The sequence below is a fragment of the Pongo abelii genome, chromosome 13, assembly GCF_028885655.2.
Source record: "Pongo abelii isolate AG06213 chromosome 13, NHGRI_mPonAbe1-v2.0_pri, whole genome shotgun sequence".
Classification (NCBI taxonomy): domain Eukaryota; kingdom Metazoa; phylum Chordata; class Mammalia; order Primates; family Hominidae; genus Pongo; species Pongo abelii.
Window position 1 is genome coordinate 116,640,942 of NC_071998.2, and position 20,456 is coordinate 116,661,397.

Genomic DNA, 20,456 nt, shown 5'->3' on the forward strand with positions numbered 1-20,456 from the left:
ACTTTTGTATATTTTTGTAGAGACGGGGCTTCGCCGTGTTGCCCAGGCTGGTCTCTCCCTATATTTTTTCCTGAAGCATTTGAAATTATTTCCGAAGAATAAGGATATTTTCATATATGAACACAATATATTTATTATATATATATATATATATATATTTTTTTTTTTTGTAGAGGTGCGGTCTCGCTGTGTTGCCCGGGCTGGTCTTGAAATCCTGAGCTCAAGCGATCTTCCTGCCTCATGCCTGGCCAAACTTTTTATTCTTTTTGATTGTATACATGTATGTATTGTATTATATGTTCTTTTGTGTGTGTGGTTTTTTTTGAGATGGAGTCTTACTTTGTGGCCCAGGTTGGAGTACAGTGGCGCAATCTTGGCTCACTGCAACCTCTACCTCCCAGGTTTAAGCAGCTCTCCTGCCTCGACCTCCCGAGTAGCTGGTACCACAGGTGTGTGCCACCACACGTGGCTGATTTTTGTATTTTTCATAGAAACAGGGTTTCACCATGTTTGTCAGGCTGGTCTTGAACTCCTGACCTCATGTGATCCACCCACCAAAGCCTCCCAAAGTGCTGGGATTACAGGTGTGAGGCACCGCACCCAGCCGTGTATTATATATTCTTGATTAAGACATAAAACCAACTTTGGAAACCACAGATCTGACCTTGTTGCATGTGTGATTTGGTCCCCTGACTCACTCTTGGGTGTAGCAGGAAGACCTCCAGTAGAGAGAATCAGGAGACCTGAACCCATAGTCAACCTTGGCCATTGGCCAACCAAGGAATTTAGAGCAAGCCATTTTCTGACTGGGCAGGAGTCCATGTCTATAAAATGAGGGTATAAAATGATTTTTGAAGCCTCGTTTAGTTCTCTGGTTCAGTGATTCTAAGATGTTCACTTTATTAAGTTAATGTGGACTTTCATTATTTTGCATTAGTTCATTGTTTTGCATTAGTATTGGGATAAGAAGTAAAACCACTCTCTTCTCAGCAACTAGTCTCTTGATACATAATTGTTGCTATTGATAATTCAGTTAAGTATTTGAAGTTTGTTTTTTCTTTCTTTTTTTTCCAGAGAACTCTTATTGTTAGTCCATGGTAATTTATTCTTGAGTTGCTCTGAATACCTACTAGTGCCATAATATTCCAAATGAACCTGGTTATCCATTTCTTGGGGGTGGGTTTTGTTTAGAGGTTATGGGTGATGGTGAAAGTGCACATGATTCTCCCCGTGACGAAGCACTGCAGAACATCTCGGCTGATGATCTCCCAGACTCTGCGAGCCAAGCAGCCCACCCGCAGGATTCAGCTTTCTCTTATAGGTATTTGTTTTATAGGATTTGGTACTTTCGGGTTTGGACTTTTCAGCACCATTGCAGTCACGTCAAGTCAAGTGATGTGTTGAGTCAATAAATGTATAAAGCAGGGACAGAAAAATGAAGTGCTATTTACTAAGAAGACTTAGTTTCAGTTGTAGATATTATGTATCAAAGGTGTTAATTAAAGGATTTAAAAAACTCGCTGGGTGTGGTGGCTCACGCCTGTAATCCCAGCACTTTAGGAGGCCGAGACAGGTGGATCGCTGGAGCCCAGGAGTTGGAGACCAGCTTGGGCAACATAGCAAAATCCCGTCTCTATAAAAAAGAAAAAGAAAAAAAAAAAAAAAGAAGAAAGGGTTTCTTGTCAGGTAGTGAGCTTATTTTGTGGCATCAGCGTTTCTAAAGAGATGTGCCAGGAGGCATTCCAGATCTGGGTACTGGGGGCTTCTGACTTCCGTGGTCCCTCCCACTCTGCCATAATATGCTTTTCCGATTCTTATAGCACCTGTCATAGAACTCAGTGTATGAAAAAAGGTCAGAAAGGATTTGTTGTTTGATTCTGGTGCTTTAAAGAATGGTCCTTGGCCCGAGCACACCTGGCTCCTTGGGTAATTAGAAAGCCTGTTCTTTAAAGTGGAGTGTCAGTTAAGAATCATCTTCTTTAAAATATTTGAAACATTTGAGTCCTAAGGTAACATTAATTTATATAGTAAGTATTTGTAAAATGTGACCATATCTGGATAAAGAAATTAATGTATTTACTCATTTTTCAGAGATGCGAAAAAGAAACTGAGGCTTGCTCTTTGCTCTGCGGACTCTGTTGCCTTCCCAGTGCTGACCCATTCAACAAGGAATGGTTTACCAGACCACACAGACCCAGAAGGTAAATTGCTGCAGGATCGTTTAATTTTTCCTATGTTTGTGGGTTGCACCATATGAAATTGCCAGTATTCAGCTGTTGAAGCTGTACAGCAATTCCATATGGTTCAACTTAATATGTTTATATTAGTGTCACTTAAGGGCACTTTGATTACTGATGGTTTATTAAAGTATTTTCTAATTGGGAGTGGCAATACAGCTTAGTTCTAATGATACATGACAAAGCAGAATTGACGTCCCAAATGCTGAGAGTTAGCTTAATGAAGCACATGGAAATCCTCAATAATAACAGAATTCTTGTATCTTTTATTTAGACAATGAAATTGTATGCTTCTTAAAAGTTCAAATAGCTGAAGCAATTAATTTACAAGATAAGAATCTAATGGCTCAACTTCAAGAAACAATGCGCTGTGTGTGCCGTTTTGATAATAGGACTTGTAGGAAACTGCTGGCTTCGATTGCTGAGGACTACAGGTAATATACCCCACCTGTTCAGCTTTTAAACCTAGTTGTTAGCTGCAAGTGTTTTCTTTTTTATCCTTATTTCAGAAATGAATCTAGGCTTCCTACAAAGTGCTTGGCTATATTTTCCTGGATGTAGATTTCTGTGTTAGTCTGTTCTCACGCTGCTGATGAAGACATACCCAAGACTAGGCAATTTACCAAAGAAAGAGGTTTATTGGACTTACAGTTCCATGTGCCTGGGAGGCCTCACAATCATGGCGGAAGGTGAAAGGCACATCTCACATGGCAGCAGACAAGAGAAGAGAGCTTGTGCAGGGAAACCCCCCTTTTTTAAAACCATCAGATCTTGTGAGACTTATTCACTATCACGAGAACAGCACAGGAAAGACCTGTCCGCATTGATTCAATTACCTCCCACTGGGTCCTTCCCACAACACATGGGAATTCAAGATGAGATTTGGGTGGGGACACAGCCAAACCATATCTTTCTGCCCCTTGCTGCTTCTAACTCATGTCCTCACATTTCAAAACCAATCATGCCTTCCCAACAGTTTCCCAAAGTCTTAACTCATTTTAGCATTAACTCAAAAGTCCACAGTCAAAAGTCTCATCTGAGACAAGGCAAGTCCTTTTTGCCTATGAACCTGTAAAATCAAAATCAAGTTAGTTACTTCCTAGATACAATGGAGGTGCAGGCATTGGATAAATACAGCTGTTCCAAATGAGAAAAATTGGCAGAAACAAAGGGGCTACAGGCCCCATCCAAGTCTGAAATCCAGCAGGGCAGTCAAATCTTAAAGCTTCAAAATGAACTCCTTTGACTCCATGTCTCACATCCAGGTCACGCTGATGCAAGAGGTGGGTTCCCATGGTCTTTCTTTCTTTTTTTTTTTCCCCAAGATGGAATTTCGCTCTTGTTGGCCAGGCTGGAGTGCAATGGTGCGATCTCGGCTCACTGCAACCTCTGCCTCCTGGGTTCAAGCAATTCCCCTGCCTCAGCCTCCCAAGTAGCTGGGATTACAGGCGTGCGCCACCACGCCTGGCTAATTTTGTATTTTTTAGTAGAGTTGGGGTGTCACCATGTTAGCCAGGCTGGTCTTGAACTCCTGACCTCAAGTGTTCCACCTAACTCAGCCTCCCAAAGTGCTGGGATTACAAGTGTCAGCCACCACACCCAGCCAGGGTTCCCATGGTCTTACGCAGCTCCGCTCCTGTGGCTTTGCAGGGTATAGCCACTTTCCCGGCTGCTTTCATGGGCTGGTGTGGAGTTGCTGGCTTTTCTAGGTGCATGGTGCAAGCTGTCAGTGAATCTGCCATTCTGAATTCTGGAAGACAGTGGCCCTCTTCTCACAGCTCTACTAGGCAGTGCCCCAGTAGGGACTCTTTGTGGGGGCTCTGACCCCACATTTCCTTTCTGCACTGCCCTTACAGAGGTTCCCTATGAGGACCCTGCTCCTGCGGCAAACTCCTGTCTGGGCATCCAGGCGTTTCCATGCATGTTTTGAAATCTAGGTGGAGGTTCCCAAACCCCATTCTTGACTTCTGTGCACCCACAGGCTCAACACCACATGGAAGTTGCCAAGGCTTGGGGCTTGCACTCTCTGAAGCCACAGCCTGAGCTCTGTGTTGGTCCCTTTCAGCCATGGCTGGAGCGGCTGGAAGGCAGGGCACCAAGTCCCTAGGCTGCACACAGCATGGGGACCCCGGGCCTGGCCCATGAAACCATTTTTCCTCCTAGGCCTCTGGGCCTGTGATGAGAGGGGCTGCCATGAAGACCTCTGACATGCCCTGGAGACATTTTCCCCATTGTCTTGGGGATTAATATTCAGCTCCTCATTACTTATGCAAATTTCTATAGCCAGCTTGAATTTCTTCTCAGAAAATGGGATTTTGTTTTCTATCGCATTGTCAGGCTGCAAAGTTTCTGAACGCTTATGCTCTGTTTCCCTTATAAAACTGTATGCTGGCCGGGCACGGTAGCTCATGCCTGCAATCCTAGCACTTTGGGAGGCCAAGGCAGGTGGATCACCCGAGGTCAGGAGTTCGAGACCAGCCTGGCCAACATGGTGAAACCCTGTCTCTACTAAAAATACAAAAAATTAGCTGGGTGGTGGGTGCTTATAATCCTAGCTACTTGGGAGGCTGAGACAGGAGAATCGCTTGAACCTGGAAGCGGAGGTTACAGTAAGCTGAGATCACGCCACTGCACTCCAGGCTGGGCAACAAGAGTGAAACTCTATCTCAAGAAAAAAAAAAAAAAAAACTGCATACCTTTAATAGCACCCAAGTCACCTCTTGAATGCTTTGCTGCTTAGAAGTTTCTTCTGCCAGATACTCTAAATCATCTCTCTCAAGTTCAAAGTTCCACAAATCTCTAGGGCAAGGGCAAAATGCCACCAGTGTCTTTGCTAAAACATAACAAGAGTCACCTTTGCACCAGTTCCCAACAAGTTCCTCATCTCCACCTCAGCCTGGACCTTATCGTTCATATCACTGTCAGCATTTTCATCAAAGCCATTCAACAAATCTCTAGGAAGTTCCAAACTTTCCCACGTTTTCCTGTCTTCTTCTGAGTCCTCCAAACTGTTCCATCCTCTGCCTGTTACCCAGTTCCAAAGCTGCTTTCACATTTTTGGGTGTCTTTTTAGCAGTACCCCACTCTCGGTACCAGTTTACTGTATTTGTCTGTTATCGTGCTGCTGATAAAGACATACCTGAGACTGGGCAATTTAACAAAAGAAAGAGGTTTAATTGGACTTAACAGTTCCATGTGGCTGGGGAGGCCTCAAAATTATGGCGGAAGGTGAAAGGCACATTTCACATGGCAGCAGACAAGAGAAGAGAGCTTGTGCAGAGAAATTCCGCTTTTTGAAACAATCAGATCTCTTGAGACTTACTATCACGAGAACAGCACAGGAAAGACCTGCCTCCATGATTCAATTCCCTTCTACCGGCTCCCTCCCGCAACATGTGGAAATTCAAGATGAGATTTGGGTGGGGAACACAGCCAAATCATATCAATTTCTAAGCAACATATTTGGATATTTACTCTGGAAATGTAGTTATAAATAAGCAGTTCCAAATAGAAGAGTGCAATTTACTTCAGCTTTGCACAAAAGCAGGTAAAGAGGTATGCCTATATTGTGAGGCCAGGACAACTAGAATATCATATATCATTTTTTAGTCATGATAGGAAAGCCTACTTTCCTGGACCAGAGAAGCAGAAGTAAGTAGCCTTAGGAATTGCTGTGCTTTTTCTGCTGCCAGTCCCCTGCTCATGATTATGGAGAAAAATGTAACTGAGATGCTTAGGTAGTGAGGAGGCTTCAAGGCTTAGGGAATGGGCACTCTAGTGAATGTGATATTTAGACTATAAGCAAGTAATTGGTGGGGGATGTTTGTGACCTAGTGACATATAACCTGTATTTGTTGTTATTGTTAGTCATCTGTAGCTGTCAGTTTCCTATTAAGTATGAGGTCCTATAGCTCCAGTGTAAAATACACCAAGTATGCAGAGGGGCTTAGTAACATTTAGTGAATTAGGTAACTAAGTCTTCAGCCCCATAGATCGTCCCAAACAAAATGCAAAATGGGTCTGTTCTTCAGCTGGCACCATGATCAGTCTCTACCATGTCTGCAGCCTGACATGCTACTTTGTATATGTGCTACTGAAGAGAGCACAGACATGCTACTTTGTAAAACCAGTCTGTGCAGTAATTTTTCTAAAGAAAAGTTAGGACGCTTATTCTTCAAAGAGAGTATGCACTGAATATATCTGATGTCATGCAAAGTATTTTTCCTTTTAGAAAAAGAGCCCCATATATTGCTTATCTCACTCGTTGTCGACAAGGACTACAGACCACACAGGCTCACCTGGAAAGGCTATTGCAGAGGGTTTTGCGGGACAAAGAAGTGGCCAATCGATACTTTACCACTGTCTGTGTGAGATTACTGCTTGAGAGCAAGGAAAAGAAGATCAGGGAATTCATTCAAGGTATCTCAATACCTTTAGTTTAAGCATCTCTTCACCTGTAATACTGTTAGGAAGATTTAGAAATACTGTTTTGTTTTGCTAGTTTGTTCGAGTATCTGCATGCCTTAAATACCCAATTATTTTATGGAATCTTAATAAATTAAACTTTGATGTCAAACCAATAAATTGTATTTTTCTCCTGGATTGAATATCTGTAGCTTACTTTTTAAATTTGGGGACATTGGTAAATTTTTGGATCTATACAAATTTTCTCATTTTTTTGAAAAAACCAAACATTTTTTTTTTAGAAACTTTTGAGACGGAGTCTTGCTCTGTCGCCAGGCTGGAGTGCAGTGGCACGATCTCAGCTCACTGCAACCTCTGTCTCCCTGGTTCAAGGGATTCTCCTGCCTCAGCCTCCCAAGTAGCTGGGATTACAGGCATGTGCCACCACACCCAGCTAATTTTCGTATTTTTAGTCGAGATGGGTTTTCACCATGTTGGCCAGAATGGTCTCAATCTCCTGACCTCGTGATCCGCCCACCTCGGCTTCCCAAAGTGCTGGGATTACAGGCGTGAGCCCCTGTGCCCGACCTAGAAACATATTTTTATAACAAATTCCTTGCACTTAAACTTTGACATATTTCTTACTTTTTCTCCTGATTTAATTATATGGCTACATATTGTCCTAAAATAAACTACACTGAAACACTTTTGGCTTTAAGAACATGGTGTCTGCATAGCTAGTGATTAAAATTATTTCTATGATTTCCTTTTTAAAATTATTTAGATAGTTTTTATTAAACTATTTAAAAATTATTATTTTGCTTTGGAGACTTTCAGAAACTCACCGCAGCTGATGATAAAACTGCTCAGGTAGAAGATTTTCTGCAGTTTCTTTATGGTGCAATGGCCCAGGATGTCATATGGCAAAACGCAAGTGAAGAACAGCTTCAAGATGCACAGCTGGCCATTGAGCGAAGCGTGATGAACCGGATTTTCAAGCTCGCCTTCTACCCTAATCAGGATGGGGACATACTTCGCGACCAGTGAGTAGTTCTATGTTGAGTGCCTATGTGGAACTACATAGGGATCTACCAGGTAGCCCATATTTTAGGCAAGCTGTATGTGTAACTTAGTATCTGATTGTAAAAGGAAATGCATTGGTTACCATTTTTCTCCTGTCAGAGTTACATGATCACAAAGAATGATAATACCCAGTTTTCAGGGATGTGGGCAGTCAAGCTGGAAGGAATAGAAATTGGTATAGCCTCTTTGGAAAGCACTGCTGTTTACTCTGCCTTAACTAATCTTCCCTTCCTTCTTGTGATTAAGTCTTACTTATGCTTCAGATCTTGACTTAAGTATCGTTTCCCTGATGAAGCCTCTCCTGACTAGGTTACATCCTGTTAGGGCTCTCTCAGGCCTCTGCGTTTCTTTAGCACTTGCCACAGTTGCCATTTGACATCTGTTTGAGTCATGGTTTCTGAACCCAGCCCTACTAACATTTGGGGCCAGATTGTTGATGATGTGGGAGGCTATCCTGTGCATTATAGGATCTTTAGGAGCATCCCTGGCCTCTACACACAAGATGCCAGTAATACCCCACCAATTGTGACAACCAAATGTCTTCAGACATTCCCAAATGTTCCTTGTGGGCGCAAAATTCTCCCCTGTTCTTTTTTTCTTTTTCTTTTCTTTTGAGACAGGGTCTTGCCCTGTCACCCAGGCTGGAGTGCAGTGGCATGATCACAGCTCACTGAAGCCTCAACCTCCCAGGCTCATGTGACAAGTGATCCTCCTACCTTGGCCTCCCAAATTGCTGGTACTATAGGTGCACACCATGACATCTGGCTGATTTTGTTTTTATTTATTTATTTAGACGGAGTGTCACTCTGTCGCCTAGGCTGGAGTGCAGTGGCGTGATCTCAGCTCATTGCAGCCTCTGCCTCCTGGGCTTAAGCGATTCTCCTGCCTCAGCCTCCCAAGAAGCTGAGACTACAGGCATGTGCCACCATGCCCCGCTAATTTTTTTGTATTTTTAGTAGAGATGGGGTTTCACCGTGTTGGCCAGGCTGGTATCGAACTTCTGACCTCAGATGATCCGCTTGTCTTGGCCTCCCAAAGTGCTGAGATTACAGGCATGAGCCATTGCGCCCAGCCTTGTTTATTTTTTGTAGAGACGAGGTCTTGTTGTGTTGCCCAGGTTGGTCTCAAACTGCTAGACTCAAGCGATCCTTCTGCTTCAGCCTCCCAAAGTGCTGGGATAAGAGCTGGGATAACAGGGCATGAGCCACCATGCCTGGCCTCTCCCCTGTTCTTAATCACTAGTTTGTGTGATCCTTTGATGAGTGTTCTCTCCACACTGGCTTATTCCCTCTGCGAGACCAGGAAATAATGCTTTTATTAACCATTCTAACAGCACCAGGCACAGTGGTTGGCTTCTAATATGTGCTCATTATATATTTATTAAGAATGAACAGTTGGTCGGGCGTCATGGCTCACCCTTGTAATCGCAGCACTTTGGGAGGCCAAGGCAGGTGTATCACCTGAGGTCAGGAGTTCAAGACCAGCCTGGCCAACATGGTGAAAGCCCATCTCTACTAAAAATACAAAAATTAGCTGGGTGTGGTGGCTTGCGTCTATAGTCCCAGCTGCTCAGGAGGCTGAATAGGGAGGATCACTAGAACACAAGAGGCAGAGGTTGCAGTGAGCTGAGATCGTGCCACTGCACTCCAGCCTAGGCAACAGAGTGAGACTCTGTCTAAAAAAAAAAGAGAGAGAGAGAGAGAATGAACAGTTAAGTATTTGAATACCAGAAAATGCCTGGAATTATATGGCTTGTGAGTTATATCTCAATAAAGCTGTTTAAAAATGTTAATCCTGGCTGGGCGCAGTGGCGTATGCCTGTAATCCCATCACTTTGGGAGGCCGAGGCAGGTGGATCACCTGAGGTTCAGGAGTTGGAGACCAGCCTGGCCAACATGGTGAAACCGTGTCTCTACTAAAAATACAAAAATTAGCCAGGCATGGTGGCTCACACCTGTCATGCCAGCTACTTGGGAGACTAAAGCAGGAGGATTGCTTGAACCCAGGAGGCAGAGGTTGCAGAGAGCCAAGATCACGCCACTGCACTCCAACCTGGACAACAGAGCGAAGCTCTGTCTTAAAAAAAAAACAATTAATCTTGGAAAAAATTAACCTGGAATAGTAATAGTGATTATTTTTGGGTAAAGAGACTAGGGAAGATTTTGCAGTTTTATTTTTCCTCCTCTGTATTTTCTCCTTTTTTTGAGATAGTCTCGCTCTGTCACCCAGGCTGGAGTGCAATGGCGCGATCTTGGCTCACTGCAACCTCCGCCTCCCAAGTTCAAGCGGTTCTCCTGCCTCAGCCTCCTGAGTAGCTGGGATTACAGGCACATGGCACCATGCCCAGCTAATTTTTGTATTTTTAGTAGAGATGGGTTTTCACCATGTTGCTCAGGCCTGGCCTCGAACTCGACCTCAAGTGATCTGCCCACCTTGGCCTCCTGAAGTGCTGGGGTTACAGGTATCAGCCACCCCGCCCGGCCTTCTGTATTTTCTTGAGCACTGCTTCATAACCCTGTTTCTGACCTCAACCATGTTAAAGTTGTTACCATGCTTCTTAACAGTGACAGTGGCTTACTGTGCCTGACTCCCAGGGATCCGTGTAATAGGATCCTCGGGGTGTGGGTTATGTTTGTATAAATATTTTTCATGGAGATTTTCAGATGTTGCATAGATATTTGAGAGCATTCACTTTCCTGTGAAATGGGTTAGGATCCTTCCAATCTGCCTTCCTCATTTGTTTATGGTCTCACAGTGTTTGGCCCACCCCAGACTTCTGTGCTTAATATGCCAGATGGGGCCTGTTTTCTCCCAGAGTACCAGTTTTTGCCTTTAGGCATAGGATAAGGAAGGGGGACATTCAAACCATATTGACTACAAACAGCAACTTTGAAGAAGATTATTTTTCCCCACCCTCCATGGCATTTCTGTGGGGTTTATAGAGGGTGGAAAGCCAACAGAGGAATTGGAAGGAACACGAGCAGCCAGGAAGCTGGGTTCAGCCCCTGCTACTGACACCTGTGTAGCTTAGGCAAGCCTTTTCCCTTTTTAAGCCTACTTCTCTTCATCGACAAAGTGAAAGGTTGGGTGAATGGTGGAGGCCCTTCTCCATGTAGTTAATGTCTTTGGTTTCTGGCTTTTGATCCTTCTGCTTCCTCTCACTTTTTCCCCCCCGCTCCTTCTTTTCCTCTGCCTTACAAAATAATGTGTCCAAGCAGCTCCTACTAAGGGCTCCTCTCCTTTCTCCGTTGCAGTGCTGTCTGGTCCAGAGAGGAAAGACTCCCTCCCCTCCCTGCATCCCCTTGGCTCACTCAGCATTTCTGAGCAGACTGGAAAGAATACTTGTCTAAGAGGCTCAACTCTAACTGTAATCCATATCTAGCTGTAATCCATCTCTAGTCAACATGTTTCACGTGTTTTGTAAAAATCAATGATGACTGTTTGTGTACCGTATTTTCTGAAATGAATATTTACATGTGTATTTTGGGGGGTTTTCAGGGTTCTTCATGAACATATCCAGAGATTGTCTAAAGTAGTGACTGCAAATCACAGAGCTCTTCAGATACCAGAGGTAATACAGGTTTATATAGCATGGGTAATGTTAACTAAATGCTGCGTGTTATTATACCATATAATGTTACCACGTTTTCAAGGAACTGAAATGCGATAAAATATAAAACATCATTTTCACTCTATGTAATTCAGTCTAACTGTGAAGTTCCTGAAGATGCTTTCAGGGATTAAAATTCCCTGGTATGAAATAGTAGAAAGCCAGTTGTGAGGAGCCCTTCCTTGATGCCACTTCTCAAGCCAGCCCTGCTCTCAGGAGCAGTACCTCTCCATCGGTGCTTTTATAGTCAGGTTTCTACAGAAATGTTTTGAAGAAGCAGGAGGCTGATAGCACTCCAAAGAGTGAGATATGCTGTCTCAGGAGAGGTCATTGAGTCTGCATGTGATCTCAGATTACCTTTTAGTCATTGATATTAGCATTTTTACCTGTCCTACATCTCTTAGAAAATAAGAAAACATGAAAATTTCAGGTATTTGAGCTTTCTGGTTGTTTTTGTTACAACCCCCACTAATGAGGCATGAATTAGCATAAAATTTTTAATTGTCTTTGATTTTTTGAATCTGTTATTTCTGGAATTACTGCAACAATGGTACATATTTTTAAATTAACCTCTTTTATCACATGTGATAAATCTAGTTCCTGTGTAGAGCCAGTTTAAGCTAGTTTTAAGGAAAAGTCCTCTTTTAGTAGTTTGTACTTCTGGAATCAGCTACTAAATGTAGAGAAGTTCCATTCTAGCTATTTAAGAAAGAATGGTTTGAAATTTTGTGAATTCTAGCTTCCATGCTGTTGAATGCCCTTTTTCTATTAATGGATATCTGGTTTGCTGTATTTTAAAATGCAAAGCAACTTATTTAAAAGTTTAAAGTTATGCTTCAATCTTTAGTGAAGGGGAAAGGGGCCTGCAATATGGTTTTACCAAAGAGAGGAAAAAGCAACCACATTATCCTCTGCCTCCTGACACAGAGGTTGCGGTAGTCACTGCGCGGGGTTGCCACTGGATTCAGAATCTGTATATTGTCTATGGTCTCACTCAGGTTTATCTTCGAGAAGCGCCATGGCCATCTGCACAATCAGAAATCAGGACAATAAGTGCTTATAAAACCCCCCGGGACAAAGTGCAGTGCATCCTGAGAATGTGCTCTACGATTATGAACCTCCTGAGCCTGGCCAATGAGGACTCTGTCCCTGGAGCGGATGACTTTGTTCCTGTGTTGGTGTTTGTGTTGATAAAGGTGGGCCCCTTACTACTATCAGTTAAGGAGTTATGTGACATTCTGAGCAGGTGGCACAGGGCTTCACACAACCGTAGATATCTTGGCTCTTTTCCAAGTCACAAGCTCTGGGTTACTCAGAAAGAAAGTGCCTAATGTCAAGATTTGTTCTTTTGAGACAGAATCTCACTCTGTCGTCCAGGCTGGAGTGCAGTAGTGTGATCTCAGCCCACTGCAACCTCCATCTCCTGGGTTCAAGCAATTCTCGTGCGTCAGCCACCCAAATAGCTGGGATTACAGGCATGCGTCACCATGCCCAGCAAATTTTGTTTCATTTTTGCTGGAGACAGGGTTTCGCTATGTTGGCCAAGCTGGTCTAGTGGTCTCCAGCTGGCCTCAAGTGATTCGCCCTCCTCAGCCTCCTGAAGTGTTGGGATTATAGACATGAGCCACTGCGCCCAGCCAAGATTTGTTCTTACCTTAGGGTTTTCAAAAGAAAGGATGGGAGGACTAGATTCCTAGATGAACATTTTCAGCTAAAAAGCAGTGCCTAGGTCGGGTGCAGTGGTTCACGCTTGTAATCCCAGCACTTTGGGAGGCCGAGGAGGGTGGATCACGAGGTCAGGAATTCAAGACCAGTTTGGCCAAGATGGTGAAACCCCATCTCTACTAAAAATACAAAAATTACAGGCTCCTGTAATCGCAGCTACTTGGGAGGTTGAGGCAGGAGAATCACTTGAATCTGGGCAGCAGAGCTTGTAGTGAGCTGAGATCACACTGCTGCACTCCAGCCTGGGCAACAGAGTGAGACTCCATCTCAAAAAAAAAAAAAAAGCAGTGCCTGAAGTTCTTGGTTGGGGCTCAGTATATAATTATTGAATGAATGGATGAGGGCAGGTTCTTTTTATTATACTTTTACCGTCTTCTTTAATATGGAATTCCTTGCAGTACTTGTCACATAGCCTACAAAACTTACCAATCTCCTTCCTCTTTTAGCTTCTTATTTTGTAATTGTAGTATAAAAGTACTGACATCTCTAGTTCTTGTTGACTTTAAAATTAAAGTTTCATCATTTAAATGGTTTATTTTGAACATTTTGAGGGTGACCATGTAGTTTGGGTGCACACAGCCACTAAGTGATCGTATCACTTGTGTGTTGCAGTCAGCTCAGCCCAGCTGTTGCTGTCTAAAGTGTGTGTGACATATGTCTTACTATTTCTTAGCGTTGTGATATTTCTACAACCTGAACTCCTAGCTTGGAGGGAGAAACCCATGGGGTTGGCCATCACAGCTCCTCCTGTTGGCCATCGCTCTTCTGGCTTCCACACGTGATAAATCTAGTTCCTGTGTAGAGCCAGTTTAAGCTAGTTTTAAGGAAAAGGCCCTAGCTCTTCCTCTTAACCATTTAACAGCCTGTGCCCTTTCTCACCACATGAAGAAGGTAAAAAAATTCAGGAAATGTCCTGTGTTACCTCTGGCAACAGAGGGCATGTCATCTTTTTTAGTTTTTTCTTTCTCAGCTTATTCTCCCTGGACTTACCAGATATAACTCAATTTGCTTACAGCATTTATTTTGTTATCTAACATTCTGAAATCCTGGGATGTTGAGTAAGACCGCAGAGATTAGTTCAGCCTTCTTAGAAACCAGTGAGGTTAAGGACTTGCAAGGATAGAAACCTCTAGATAGATTAGCTGAAATTAGAACCTGGGTTGCCTTTCCAACATATTATTGCTACTCATGGAAACTAGGGTTCACAGATTACTTCCAAAAAATAACTTTGGGGTTGTTTTCAAAAGGATTGGTATGTCTTTTATAGAAGAACATTCGAAAAACACTTAAATGATTTTGGCAGAGCTATGACATCTGAGTAATTGACCCTTTTTTATTTTTCACTTCTCTAGGCAAATCCACCCTGTTTGCTGTCTACTGTGCAGTATATCAGTAGCTTTTATGCTGGCTGTCTGTCTGGAGAGGAGTCCTATTGGTGGATGCAGTTCACAGCAGCAGTAGAATTCATTAAAACCATCGATGACCGAAAGTGACCAAGACCAAGGCCCACCAGGCAGCAGACTGTTAATCAGACAAACAGATCTCTGAGAAGGCGCATCAGCTGCTTTGAAGGCTGAAGATTGTTTTTGTATAATATTGTACAGCATCAGGCATTTTAAAGCAGATCTTTACTAAACAGGTTAATGAGCTAACAAGCAGGTTCTCTCGTCTTTGGGCTCTTTCCTTTCTGAGTTGCATATTCTATTTTCTTGTCCCCAAGTAGAGACTAGTACTACAAAAAGGGACCACATTTTTCAAGTATTTCTAAGTATTAAAAAACGGAACAAAAATCTCTTAGAAAATTTCTAGACCTCCATTCTTGGATACCGTTTCTTTCCTTTTATTTTAAAAAAGAACAGTACCCCTCTTTTAAGATGCTGTCTTACATTAATGTGCATCTAATGGAAAGAAGATATGAGTTGCACTGAGGATTATAATAGTGGTGCATTAGTGGCATTATCTATAAATACACTCACCTAAATTGAAAAGCTAAGAAGGAAATGTAAATATAATATATATTTATATTTGATGTAATATGGACATCTGCAGATTCTAATAAACAAGGACTATTGCTGATAGTAGGCTGTGACATACTGTCTTGTGAAATGGTTTCCTTGACAAAATTTAAGCTGAGCTTAAAAGCAAAAAACAAAAAGTACACAGAAATATTTATTAAAATGTAATACAGTTTATTGAACTTTCTAGGTATGGAGTTTGATGGACAGGGCTGCCTTTAATGAGTGTGAAAGTCACTAAGTCACTTAGACATCTCACCATGGAAGTTTGTGAGCCTGCATTAGGAAATAGACTGATTACCATACGTGATATAAAAAGGAACAGTGGATAGCTCATACTTTATGGTGGTTCTTCTCCTCCGAAATAATACACTGCAGAAATCCCAGACAGGGCTCCTTACAAACCTTTAATTGTAATATATTTTTGATGATTATTCACATTGAATGCACAGACCAAGAATTCAGTGAATGTCATTTTTTAAAAAACTAATTTGTATTGTCTGCTCTAGTGATACAGGTTTTACTAGTGATAAACTATTTTAATCAACCATACTATTCTTACGGAAAAAAATATCTATTTTGGCAGGTTTCTGTGCCTTTATTTCCCTCTTCTGAAAAAAAGTCTGTGTTTTCATAGTTTGGTTTGCATTGTATATCAATAATTAACCAGGAATGGGTTTTGGTGCCTGAAAAATTGGCCATGGAGGCACACCAAAGCTTCAAGCACAAGTCTTGTACGTGGGCCATCACTGTCTGGTTTCACTTTGTGTGTTTCCTAAACACATTTAGCTGCTTTTATAACAAACTCAGCCCCATACTTGAGTCCCTTGTTGTTGGGAGCATTTCCAGGCATCTTTTAAGGGAACTGTGATAAACAGCCTCGGGCAGGTGAATACGGAGGCTCTCTGCTGTCTGTCTTTGAGATCTTTGTGTCTGGGAATGCCTAAAGATTTTATTTTTTTTTCTTTGTTTTTATTTTATTTTATTTTTTTGAGACAGAGTCTCACCCTTTTGCCCAGGCTGGAGTGCAATGGCGTGATCTTGGCTCACTGCAACCTCCACCTCCCAGTTCAAGTGATTCCCCTGCCTCAGCCTCCCGAGTAGCTAGGACTACAGGCGCACGTCACCATGCCCAGCTAATTTTTGTATTTTTAGTAGAAACGGGGTTTCACCACGTTGGCCGGGATGATCCTCGATCTCCCGACCTCGTGATCCACCCACCTTGGCCTCCCAAAGTGCTGGGATTACAAGCGTGAGCCACCGTGCCCAGCCAGAAACTAGATTTTCTTTATGCCTCCACCCCTTCTTATTCATTTACTTTACAATACCAAAATAACAAATTGCATAGGAGTGTGGGATGTGGTTTCTGCCTTCTAGAGAGAGATCAGAATTAAACTAGTACTATGAAATGTTTTTGAATGTTAGATCAGGAAATCCATGTACAGAGTCGTGCGCTTCATTGGCTGTAACTGTCAAACTTGCCTTGTATTAGAAGTTAAATCCCATCGTAAATACATCACGAGGCCAGCTGTGTGATTTCTGAGACCTAGATGGGAGTCCATTTACTTCAGCCTTTGATTCAGTAAATGTTAAGCAGCAGCAGACTTTGAATGGTTGAAATTCATTGTTACAGGATTTAACTCATAAACCAATGAGAGATTTTTTTTTTCTCTACAATGGTTGCTAAGTCTATTCCATGTTAACACTGTGGAAATAAATATGAAGATGTGGACATTGCATCGGGGCTCTTTTCTGTGGAAGAGAAGGTGGTGAGATTGGGGTGAAGGGCTACACTGGAGGCAGGAGATGGGGCTGTGCGGTGTTGGAGCCAGGGCTGAGGGTAGATCCCCAGAGATTTAGCATCTGTGACACCTCTGAAATGGGTTCGGGTGCTCATGACTCCGTAGCTGGCGGAGGAGCACAGCACAGCTGTTGCAGGGGCAGCTAAGGTTTCCTCTGAAAGTCTGTCAGGAGCAAGGACTACTTCGGCATTAACCATCACTGTTTGATTTCTTGACAAGTACGTGAGATGGGGAGTGATTTGATTTTTTTTTTTTTTTTTTTTTCAGAAAAGAGGAATAGTTGTTCCCCAAATGTTTCTTCCTCCAATGCCTTCCAGTACTTATTTTACGTGAAAAATTAGTGTAAAAGTGCAAAATCAGCCCAGGGAACATTCAGTAGCCATCAGTTACTACATAGAATTTATATAGTAGATGTTAAATGGAGAGAGAGTTGGCTCAGCTCCCCTGAAATCTTGTGGGATTAACTTCTCTGAGGAAAAGAAAAATCAAGTTTGCATTTTGTATTAATATTCTGCTTTTAGAAGTAATAGAAATACAAGTTGAAGATTGTCTTTACTTACAAAATTATATTTTAATTTTTTTTGAGACACAGTCTTGCTCTGTCACCCAGTCTGGAGTGCAGTGCTGTGATCTCGGCTCACTACAACCACCGTCTCCCAGTCTCAAGTGATTCTCATGGCTCAGCCTCCCTGGTTGCTCGGATTACAGGTGCCTGCCACCACGCCCAGCTAATTTTTGTATTTTTTGTAGAGACAGGGTTTCGCCATGTTGGCCAGGCTGGTCTCGAACTCCTGGCCTCAAGTGATCCGCCTACCTCGGCTTCCCAAAGTGCAGGGATTACAGGCGTGAGCCACCACGCCCAACCACAAAATTATATGTATATATATTTAAACATGTCAAACATTTTGCTTTCTTTCTCCATTTTAGGTAAAATCTCAGCCACAGTAATTGCTTTCTTCTGCTTTTTCTTTATAAAAACCTGCTTATGAAAGCCTTCTGATACAGATAGTTAAATCGCTGTAGTAGGAGGCTCAGGTTTTCTGAGGGATTGCAAATGTGCTGCATGATTTTTCTTTTCCTATGTCCTGGAAGCCATTGTTTAAAGTGGGCTTTACAAATGTGTCCCTGAGGTGCATGAGCAAGAGCCCCAGTACAGGGGCTGTGTTCTTGCCGTAAGAATCTGTAGCTGACTGCTGTGCTGAACCCGGGCACTCTTTTTCCTATTGTTTGCCATGGAAATTTCCACTTTGGACGAAGTAAGGTCAACGAGGTGTTTTAAAATTGTTTTTCTCCTATGTGATTGGGTGTGAAGAGGGAAAGTAGGAATACACTCAGAATTATTACTGGATTGCGTAGAAGTATAGTGGGTTCACTTCCTCAGTTGGTGCTTCCTCGATTTTTCTCTCCTGTCTCTTCCTGCTTTGTTTCTTTAAAGAAAAGTCTGTTGTCTCTCTTTTTAAATATTTGTCTAGTGAGTTTATTTTGTACGCAATTGCTTTAATTTTAAGGGAAGTAAATCTGAAATGATCTTGAAGCCCAAAGGATTTTTAGCAAGTGGATTAACAGTGATGAGGTATTTGCAATACTTTAAATGCCAAAATGCTTGAGAACTTTGCCAGGTTAAAAATTACTTAATATATTTTAGAGTGTAGGTTAGAAAGTAGTAGGACAAGGAATAGCTTTATTACTCTTGAGAACACTTGGAGAAATGAAAATATAGTTTGCTTCCGTGTTAAGTTGTGGTTGAGCTATGGAGTGACCCTGGGGCTGCCGCATCCCACAGGCCTGAGCTCAGCAAGGGTTCAATTCAAGAGAGAGGACGTCTCCACTTGGATAATGGCAGACAGTGTGGGTAGCGGCCATGCACCAGGGGAATTCATCTCTGTCAAATTAATACTCTCCTGTCTACTGGATTCTTCTTGTGCTTCACCTGGATTAAAAAGCTGTACTGCCTCTTTTGAAACTGATAAAACCTTTCTATAAGCTTCAGTTAATGAGCTTGCACAATCTTGTATATGTACAGGAAACCCATCCTGTCTCCTAATGCGATTAGTACTGTAAAATATTCTATAAAACTGATTAAAAAGGGAGAGCAGTTTGATTCACTGGGTTTTATGTTTCTGTTATCTATTTTATATTCAGAAGCATTTCTGAAAACGTATTTGACTTCCGAATGTTCTGATGTTCTCGGTGAATTCACACACATCTTTTTTATCTGAACAATAAGGGTGTTTGCTAAGTATGGCACAAGAAGGAACTAGAATGACCTGGTAGTTACTAACACAATGGTGAACATCTAAGGTTTTTTTTGTTTGTTTGTTTGTTTTTGAGACAGGGTCTGGCTCTGTCGCCCAGGCTGGAGTGCAGAGGCAGGATCTAGGGTCACTGCAACCTCTGCCTCCTGGTCTCAAAGATCCTCCAGCCTCAGCCTCCCCAGTAGCTGGGACAACAGGCATACACTACCACACCTGACTAATATTTGTATTTTTTGTAGAGACAGGGTTTTGCCATGTTGCCCAGGCTCCTGAGCTCAAGCGATCTGCCCACCTCAACCTCCCAAAGTGCTGGGATTACAGGAGTGAGCCACTGCACCCAGCCCTTCATCTGTAGATTAAACAGTTTCTGCCTAATGCCTATATTTGGTAGCTATTCATCATTTTTCATTTTGAAAGCAAAAGTGTTGCCATCTAATCACAGTATTCACTTAGGCCTTTATTAATCTTTTCAGCCAAGGGAAGTTGCTGTTGACAAGGAGTACTAACTCATTCTTCAGGCTTCCCTTGCTGGTGGGAAGGCACTTTTCTTATATTGATTGCACTTCATTTAGAAGGAAATAGTTAAAAACTTGCTTAGGGCCCATTTCCATTTGCTCTGTTCAGTATTTTTTTTTTTTTTTTTTTGAGACAGAGTTTTGCTCTTGTTACCCAGGCTGGAGTGCAATGGCTTGATTTTGACTCACTGCAACCTTCACTTCCCAGGTTCAAGCAATTCTCCTGCCTCAGCCTCCTGAGTAGCTGGAATACAGGCATGCACCACCACGCCCAGCTGATTTTGTATTTTTAGTAGAGACAGAGTTTCGCCATGTTGGTCAGGCTGGTCTCGAACCCCTGACCTCAGGTGATCCACCGGCCTCGGCCTCCCAAAGTGCTGAAATTACAGGTGTGAGCCACCGCGTCCGGCCCACTCTTCAATATTAAAACGAGTGGTATGACGCCTAGAACCAAAAATAACATTCAGCTTTTCTTGCCAACTTGGAATTTACCTGTGTCGCTTGGACTGCTGTTACGCTTGTACCCACTCAACCCTTTCCGCAAGTACAGGGCTCCGTAGCTTTTCCCCACAGGATACTGAGCTACTGACACTAGCTTCACTAGCCTGCCTGCCATGCTGCTGCAAAATGGGCGGTGATCCTGTAGAGAGAAACCAGGGCTGAAGCTCCTCTTGGCCATAAATTTGTCCTCTGCCTAAGGATTGAAGTATTCAGTGAAGAGCTTTTGCTTCGCTTATTTCATTCCAGAAGAATCCTTTCCATCCACTTAGGGTAGTAAAATATAGCCCATAGATTAAAAAAAAAAAAAAA

At 42.6% G+C, this 20,456-nt stretch overlaps 1 protein-coding gene across 15 annotated transcripts in view; it reads left to right on the forward strand.

Moving 5' to 3' along the window:
* The window catches only part of GAPVD1 (GTPase activating protein and VPS9 domains 1), a 109,828-nt gene extending 94,691 nt beyond the window's left edge, over positions 1-15,137 (forward strand). For all 15 annotated transcript variants that reach the window (XM_024252248.3, XM_024252252.3, XM_002820213.6 and 12 more), the window contains 8 exons: positions 1,192-1,321; positions 2,092-2,201; positions 2,512-2,671; positions 6,469-6,656; positions 7,471-7,684; positions 11,223-11,295; positions 12,333-12,530; positions 14,412-15,137. In XM_024252248.3, the coding sequence (XP_024108016.3) occupies positions 1,192-1,321; positions 2,092-2,201; positions 2,512-2,671; positions 6,469-6,656; positions 7,471-7,684; positions 11,223-11,295; positions 12,333-12,530; positions 14,412-14,552 (1,214 nt within the window). In that variant the 3' untranslated portion in view covers positions 14,553-15,137. The remainder of the gene's footprint in view (positions 1-1,191; positions 1,322-2,091; positions 2,202-2,511; positions 2,672-6,468; positions 6,657-7,470; positions 7,685-11,222; positions 11,296-12,332; positions 12,531-14,411) is intronic.
* Positions 15,138-20,456: the final 5,319 nt, after the last annotated feature.